This window comes from Sorghum bicolor, chromosome 1, assembly GCF_000003195.3.
Source record: "Sorghum bicolor cultivar BTx623 chromosome 1, Sorghum_bicolor_NCBIv3, whole genome shotgun sequence".
NCBI lineage: Eukaryota > Viridiplantae > Streptophyta > Magnoliopsida > Poales > Poaceae > Sorghum > Sorghum bicolor.
In genome coordinates this window covers 2,105,686-2,114,663 of record NC_012870.2, presented here as the reverse complement: position 1 = coordinate 2,114,663, position 8,978 = coordinate 2,105,686, and the positions used below count along the sequence as shown (strand labels likewise).

The 8,978-nt window shown below is 46.8% G+C and overlaps 1 protein-coding gene across 1 annotated transcript; it reads left to right on the top strand.

The window, feature by feature from the left end:
- Positions 775-3,542, top strand: LOC8080209. The gene is made up of 2 exons (XM_002466116.2): positions 775-798; positions 2,774-3,542. Exons 1-2 carry the CDS (start codon positions 775-777, stop codon positions 3,221-3,223), a joined length of 474 nt encoding a protein of 157 aa, XP_002466161.2. The 3' UTR covers positions 3,224-3,542.

Here is an 8,978-nt window from a genome sequence, read left to right as displayed (position 1 = left end):
GCGCGGTGCCCCTGCCCTCGAGGCCTGAGTGTTTGCCCTAATTTTTTTCTTGATGGGCTTCTTTCTTGAGCCAAAATTGAATACTTGCTTCCAAAAATTCGGGACCACGACTAGGGCCATGGCCCTACTGGCCCTAGGCCTGGGCCCGCCCCTGCTGACCCTCCGAATTTACAGCTTGCTTACTCTGCGATAAAAAACTAATGTTGTCTACTGATGAGGTAGTACTAATCTGCTATTGTATGAACTACTGGTCATGTTGCGGTGTGAGCCGGCGCAGCAGCATGAACCCAGAAGGCGACGAGGACCGCCACCACTGCCGCACGCAGTAGCCTGCCTATCACCGTCCGGTAGCTGGTACTCTCCTCCTCGCCGTCAGACTTGTCGTCACTGCCGTCGACAGCCGTGGCCTCCGCCGCCTGTACGACGACGACTGTGTTGGCATCGCCATTGGCCACCGCGACTGGCTGCTGCAGCTTCTTCCTTTGCTTCCTACGCCGCTCCTTCGTCCGTGCCTTCTTCTCGTTCTGTGCCTTCTTCTCGTTCTTCCGTGCCTTCTTCTGGTTGCGACCGTGCGTCCTGGTGGCGTTGTTGCCGACGGCGGCAGCCTCCGAGGCCGCCGCCGCCACTGCCTGCTGGTGCCTGTATTCCGCGGTTTCCTTGACCTTGGTCTCCCTCTCATGTCTCTTGACCGCCTCGCTGTCGCCGGGATCATCGTCGGCGAGCACGGCCCACATGTTGGCACTCGCCTTGATACCGCCACCCGCAGCCGCAGCCATGTCGCCGGCGGATCAAACGTATGTAGGTAGTTGTCGAGCAAGCGATCCGATCCAATCCAATTTTCCAATCTATGGCAACAATGCGATCTACTCCTGATTATATAGGACGAGAACACAGCATCCATCCATCAGAGTTTCCTTTTCCTAATATGAAACGGCAACCGTAGGTAGGTTGTGTAGCCCGACGTTAATACGACGCCAACTCGAATTGATATGTGGCCTGGAAACTTTCTAGAAGCACATCATCACACCCACACAAACACCAGGCGCGCGTACGTATCGGCAAGGGCTACGCTTTTTTTTCCCCGGCCCTCATCGTCTCACAAACACAAAACGAAACCAGACCGAACCCGACACGGCGATCATATCGGGTGCACGTATACGTACGTACGTGATCCGATCCAGCAACGGTGGTGCAGTCAATCAATGGCGGATCCGGCACGGATCACGGGCTCCGATCCGAGCTGGACTCCTGCTACTCCGCTCGCGATCCAACGGCCCGTTCTGGCCGGCCCTATAAAACTGCGCCGCGTCCTTTTTTTTTCTTGATTGGATGTTTAGCCCGGATTTCATCAAGAACCTTCTCAATACAAAATGCAAAGTGTTAACTACTTTAAAATATTGAAAGGCAAAATACTAAATTTTACAAAGCTATGTTTAGTTCCAACCAGAATTTGTTACTCTTATTATGGTCTCTTGAGGCTCTTTTGGGATTTTTTTTGTCTCTTGAGACCAAAATCTAAAATGAAGAAATGGTGACCATTTTATCATTTTTTTGCATAGTGTTTAGTTCTATTATACAAAATGATAGACCAAAACCTAGAATTTTTTGATGATGAAAGGAGAACTAAACACCCCTTGGAGAAAAGGTAATCATAAATTAGTTGATTGTGTTTCTTGTTGTGAAATCTAGTGCTCGAGTTAGCATGGGTGCTCGTTTTCCTAGATTTATTCTAGGATTTAACGACGATATGCTTTTAGTGATAGGCAACGTTTCCATCGTCAGCGAGGTGTCTACGATGATTTCGTGAATTTCAAGATTTGCCGACTTAGTCATTTGAAGGTGTGTGTGCATGTTGTGGGTGTCTACGTTTGGCTATATAATTAAAAAAAACAAATATTACAAAAGGCGATACATAGGACTCGCAATTAATCCTTAGATTAGTGAGGAAATCCCAAAGGCACGAACGAACAAAAAACACGAGAGGAGGGAGGTGTGCATAGCATAAAACCTCTTTTTTTCTTTTTCGGTTTTTTCTAATTAGGTCTTGTTTACTTTCCAAGAATTTTGCAAAATCTTTCAAGATTCTTCATCACATCGAATCTTACGGCACATACATTAAGCATTAAATATAAATAAAAAATAATTAATAACATAGTTTATCCATAGTTTACGAGACAAATATTTTGAATTTAGTTAGTCAATGATTAGAAAATATTTGTTAAATACTCCATCCATCCCAAATTGTAAGTCATTTTAAGAATCTTGGAAAGTCAAAACATATCAAGTTTGACCAAATTTATATGATAGGATAATAACATTTATGATATCAACTAAATATCATTAGATTTTTTATTAATTATATTTTCATAGTATATCTATTTGATGCCACAAAACTTTGTAATTTTTTTATAATTTTGGTCAAATTTGAGATGCTTTAACTCTCCAAAATTCTTGAAATTATTTACAATTTAGAATGGAGTGAATACAAATGAAACCGATAAAATCAGCGGGTTTGGGCAGCAGGAAAGAATGATTGGGCTGTGTCGATGCAGCTTTGTTCAATTCTATTTCTGATTTTTTGCCCATCGACCAGCCTACGTATGTACGTACTCCTAGTTTTTCCCTCGCAAATATTTCAACTCTTTAGTTGTTTTATAATCTATACCTACATATATCTATATCTATCTATAAAGAGGAAAAATTTCAGTCTGCCCAAAAACTTTCTGCCTGTCATATCCGATTCCGTGTAGAATCAGCGTCTGGTACGTTGTAGAAGAGGAAAAAAAGGTCAGCAGGAAGACTGCGCCGGCTGTCGCACATCTTCGCCATGGTGCTGGAGCTCCCGTTCGCAGCCGAGGTGGACGTGTCCGTCGAGGAGGACGCGGCAGCGCTGCGGTTCGTCGTCGACGTCAACGGGTTCTCCTCCCCCGCGGGTGGCCCCCGCGCGCACGCCGTCGAGATCCACCCGGGGGTCACCAAGGTCGTCCTCCGGGGCCTGTCCTTCGGCGCCCACGACGACGACGATGGGGCAGGCGCCGCCTTCGAGCTCGACCGCTGGCGGTTCCGCCTCCCTCCCTGCACGCGCCCCGCCGTGGCCACCGCCACCTACGCCCAGGGCGAGCTCGTCGTCACCGTCCCCAAGGGCGCCGGCCCCGACGACGGCGACGGCGATGCGACCGCTGCTGCCCTCGGTGGCACGGACCGCGTCCTCGTGCTTGTATAGTCCTATAATCCCATTCCCATCCATGACTCGTCTCGACTTCGCCTGTTTTGCTGGTTCGCCTCCTGTTTCTGTTTTTGTTTCTAGTACTGCTAATATCAATATTGATATCATGCGCGAGATGATGATGATGATGATAAACATAGCAGTTAGAGTAATAATAATAATGCCTGTGGATCCGCCTTTGCTGCTAATTCTCTGTCCAAACTTTGTCATTTCATTGTGCACTTTGTCAGCAGTTTCTCCAGCTTTAATAAAAACACTTGTAGCATGCAGTTCAGCTCATGCTGATGAGCCATTGCAGTTGCAGCGCTTGGTAACCTTTTCAGCATGAAATTCCATTGCAGCATAGCATACTTTGCTTCAAACAGCCCGTTGATCATGTTTTTTAAGTACGAACTGTAGATCTGTTTAGTGAGGTGGTTTCATGTGAGATCGAGAACAACTAACTTGAGATTTTTGGTAGCAAGTTTATGGTTCTAATGCTGAGTTTGACTCTGAATTATTCAATGCTGGAGCCCGGAGTCCCTCACCAAATTTTGCATCTCATGGCATCATCTAAGAGACAGTCTTGTTCGTTTATGAACAGACTGCTTCAAAGTCAGTTTTAAAAGCTTAAAAATTGTCAAATTTAATACAGAGGATAAAACACAAATAAATATAACAAAGTGCTCATTTTCTATAAACGTCTATTTGCTCCCGTAGCAACGCACGGGCATATTTTGCTAGTCTATCTATAAAGAGCTAAAATTTTAATCTACCTTTTTTTTTTGTCCACCACTTTAGCCAAACCGATATCTCCAGTCTTTACATCTCCAATCCGTATAGAACTAGCCAAACCGACATTTGCCACTACTTTACATCTCCAGTCCATATAGGACTATTCAATTAGCTAGCCAAACCGTATTATTTACAATTTACAATAACTAATATAGATGTCCAAATCCAAATAGGACCGCAAATATTTTATCCAAACCGACATCTGCCACCACTTTATATCTCCAATCCGTATAGGACTCGTTGTGTGGACTTTGAATCATATTTGAATGATAATCTATATCTATACCTAATACTACTAATACTAAAGAGGCAAATTTTTAGCCTCAAATTTGGTCTGGACTAATTTTTGTCTAAACTGTCCTAATTCGAAATAAAATAGATTTCCTCAAGTCTTCCAAATTTATGCAAAGATTTTATGAATCGGCAATCAGGGTGCGAGGGACAAGGACCAAATCGAGATTGAATCAAAATCAAATCCACACAGCAATGCAAGATTTTTTCGATTCTTTTTTGCAAGCAAGGAACGGACGAAATTGAATTAAAACCACCACGCGATCCAGATCCAAAACTTAAATTTGATACTACTCCTAGAAATACAAATAGCTTATCAAATCAAAACAATATAAACATATGGTTTCTTCTACGGACCTCCACAACAATCACCAAAAATCAAGATTGAAGAGGAAATCAAACAAAGAATTGAATAAAAAATACAAAGAAATAATGGACGAGGGCATCACGTCTCAAAAGCCGCCCGGGGAGCCTGCGTCCCCACTGGCCAAGCCCTCCTGCCACCCCTGTGAATGCATTCACCGGCCAGAGCGCCGGCACACTCACCTCCCACAGTGCGCGTGGCCAGGTGCGCCGCTATGCGTGCCGCTGCCTCTTGTGGCCAGATCAGGCTTGGTCCTTCCACCAATAGGGGATAGGAGCAAGGACCTCGCCAGCATCCTCCTCAGGTTGGCGTCGACGCGGTCGTCAACCCCGCAGTTACCAGCTCCTTCCGAAAGCGACAGTCGCCGATGGTGAGGACAACCCGGCAGGGCAGGGCTTCGCCAGGACTCTCGGTGGTGGTGGAAGAGTTGCGAATATGTGAATATGCTGCATGTGGGGAGGATGCAACTACGTCTAGGTTAGCGATCCATATGATGGATCAAGGATCCGACGGTGTATGGCCATGAGGAGCAGCGGGGCCTAGCTGTCATGGATGCCAAGAAAACACAAAGGAAAGTGAGGGAGCAATAGGTGTGCAGATTTCAGAGAACAACAAGATTGACGGTGCAGCTTCGAATCATGTGGTCGTACGTGTGGCAGCAAGGAGTGTGGCCGCTGGCCGTGTGACACGAGTCGGCAGTTTTCAGGAAATAGGGTGTGGCGTTGGCTGTTTTGCCATTCCGACACGGCCGCACGGAGCACTGAGTGCTAATAGTACTTCGGTGGTAAATTCATCTTAATTCTCAAAGAATATTTATTTATATCTTCCTATAAACAGCTAGAAGATGAAATACGCTCATATAGTTTATGTTTCTTGATTTTGATATCTTTTAAATATCTTTTTATTTTTTTAAAAAAAAATAATATATTTTTATTAGTTTACATCTATTCATAGCTAATATATCAAAAGGCCAATTTTCCTCAAGTTTTCGTTTTCAGTCCTCCTCGTGAGCTAAAATCTCTTGATGAGTTTCAAGCTGATACGATTAGTTTGCTACCACAAGTTTCATGTGAATACTACTTTTTCTCCAACTCAAAATAAATTTTAATAGATTCTTTAAAAAAAGTTAAAATATATTTTATATAACTATATAACGTTATACAATCCCGTTGTAGCGCACGGGTATATTTGCTAATATTCCCTTTGTACCTAAAAAACTAGACGTTTTGAGCTTCTACCCTGTTTGCAGAAGAGACTTTTCCCTGTGTGCCATTAAAAAAGATGATTCATTCCTTTATGCCACTAAAAAGTTAGGGCGGTCTTATATGTCATGATACTTATCTTTTTTCTCCCCGAGCCATTCCACCTTTTTTTCTGTTTGTTTTCTACCGTTTGCTAGCCGTGTCAGGTGGGTCCGATCAAAAAAATGTCCATAATGCCCCTTATCTTCTTCTTCTTCTTCTCCTTCTCATTTGGCTCAGCCGGCCTCCACCTTGGACGGCGGCAACCGGTACGTGGTGGTGGCCGTGGCCCCCGTTGCCCGACGCTGACAGGGAGTAGCCAAATGGGACGTCGTTGCGAGAGCGCCGGTGCGCCTTGCGTGGACCCTGCTGCTGCTGCGCCGCGTGGTCGACGGCCTCCATGCACACGTCTCTGCGCTGCAGCGCCGCGAACGCCTGTGGTGGCGTCGGTGGCAGTCCCGGCGGCCTGGTCAGCTTGGCGCTGCCCTGCTCGGCCAAAAATGCCGCCATGGTAGCGACATCCCCAGCGCCTGCTGCATCATCGCGGCCACTTGAGCATCGTCGATGTCGTTCATGCTGCGGCAAGCGCGGCCTGCACGCAGACGCCCGCACTCCACAATTTGTCGCTGCTCGTCCACGTAAAGCGCCGGGGACGACGTCGGCGGCGTGGCCATGGCGGCAGCGGACACCTCGGCCAGGCTCGCCCCAAGCCCCAGCGTGCTCTCCAAATGGCTAGAGATGGAGCTCGCGGGCGTCCGCTATAAACTCTGCTTGCCGGGTAGGGCACATCCGGTGGCGGGTAGGGCGTTCGCTGCGAGTTCGTCAGGTGGGGCCGCGCGCGCGGCCAGTGGCTGGTCATGTGGGGTGTACCGGAGGAACGTTGCGCTGGTCGAGACGTTCAACTCCATAAGCAACGGCAGGTGCAAGCTGGCCGACAACAAGTTCGTCGACTTGACGAACGACAAGTTCAGGGCCATACTCTCTCTCTCTCTCTCTGAAACTATGAGCTTGCATCGTCAGTAATAACAGCATCACAGCAAGCATCAGTTACTGTTGCGGCCTTCGAGAGAAAGGAAGAAGGTTGGCTGGCTAACGAACATGCCTAAGGTATCTACATTTGCCTGTACGGTTATCTACCGTTAGGAGTAAAACAGGACCGAATTGTACGGTAGGTAAAAGAGGTAAGTGTCGTGGCATAGAGGTTCATTCGAATTTTTTAGTGGCATGGAGGAAGAAACCATCTTTCTTAATGGCACATTGGTCTGCACCCATCACAACAAATGAAAGCAAAACTGCACAAAAAATTGAGTAGGTTATTTTTTTTTATATAAAGAACAACCGCAACTCTACTTATTAGGAGGAAAAAAGAAAAACTAAGAGCATCTCCAAAGGATTTGGCAAATTGACTTGGCATTTGTTGCTATTTGCAAACTCCCATAACAAAATGCAAAGGATAAAAATAGGTCATCTTGGCATTTGGACTTGTCAAACGATAAAAATAGAAGGTCTCCAGGCGCGTGCGCTTTCCTCGCGCGTGACTTTGCTCACGCGATCGAGTTTGCAAAGTCGTCCACAACTTGGCATTTTTGTCAAGTTTGCTCCCTCATTTGCCAAGTTGCCCAAATTGCAAACTCCAAATGCAAAACCATTGGATACCTCTTTTGGAGCTTTTTGGCAAATTACTCAAATGCAAACCTCAAATGCAAAATCCTTGGAGATGCTCTAACTCCTAATTAATCATTCCTTGATTACCATAATTATGTCCTAAACGTCAGGTTTTTTAGGTATGGAGGGAGTATATATTTATGACCGAGAAAATATCTTGCTTGGAACTTGACAATATTTTTTTTCTTCAGATTGACAATGGTCTGATGACACCCACCAGGAAAATAAGAAGAGAGACAAAGTGACAGACAAGTACAGAAGGGAGATCGAAGCGTTGTTCAAGTCAGATATACGGAGCGCGTGCCTGTGCTCTGCTAGCAGATCTGTCTAATAAGAAATTCGAGAGCGATGCATCCGACTGATTGAAACAAGTTCTTTTTGGATAAATGATGAATAACACTATTAGATGTATGTATGTACATGTAATAAGTGACTGGTTAAACTCAAAGTCACTGCTGACCCTCCAAATTTACAGCTTGCTTACTATCTGCGATAAAAAACTGATGTTGTCTACTAATGAGGTTTGAGGTAGTACTAATCTAGCTATGAACTACTGGTCATGTTGCGGTGTGAGCCGGCGCAGCAGCATGAACCCAGAAGGCGATGAGGACCGCCGCCACTGCCGCACGCAACAGCCTGCCTATCACCGTCCGGCAGTAGCTGGTACTCTCCTCCTCGCCGTCAGACTCGTCGTCACTGCCGTCGACAGCCGTGGCCTCCGCCGCCTGTACGACGACGGCTGTGTTGGCATCGCCATTGGCCACCGCGACTGGCTGCCGCGGCTTCTTCCTTTGCTTCCTGGGCCGATCCTTCCGTGCCTTCTTCTCGTTCCGTGCCTTCTTCTTGTTCTTCAGTGCCTCCTTCTGGTTGTGACCGTGCGTCCTGGTGGCGTTGTTGCCGACGGCGGCAGCCTCTGAGGCCGCCGCCGCCACTGCCTGCTGGTGCCTGTATTCCGCGGCTTCCTTGACCTTGGTCTCCCTCTCATATCTCTTGGCCGCCTCACTATCGCCGGGATCATCGTCGGCGAGCATGGCCCACATGTTGGCACTCGTCTTGATACCACCACCCGCAGCCGCAGCCATCATGTCGCCGGCGGATCGAACGTACGTAGGTAGTTGCCTAGCAAGCGATCCAATTTCCAATCTATAGCAACAATGTGATCTACTCCTGATTATATAGGACGAGAACACAGCATGCATCTATCAGAGTTTCCTTTTCCTAATACAAAACGGCAACCGTACGCGGGTTGTGTAGCCCGACGTTAATACGACGCCAACTCGAATTGATATGTGACCTGGAAACTTCTAGAAGCACATCATCACACCCGGCCACACACACCAGGCGCGCGTACGTATCGGCAAGGGCTACGCTTTTTTCCCCCGGCCCTCATCGTCTCACAAACACAAACGAAACCGGA

Bases quoted from the DNA above. Each gene is read 5' to 3' on its own strand.
- LOC8080209 (XM_002466116.2), top strand. From the start codon at position 775: ATGTCGCCGGCGGATCAAACGTAT. The intron at 799-2,773 runs GTAGGTAGTTGT...GGTACGTTGTAG, and splicing joins CGCCGGCGGATCAAACGTAT to AAGAGGAAAAAAAGGTCAGC.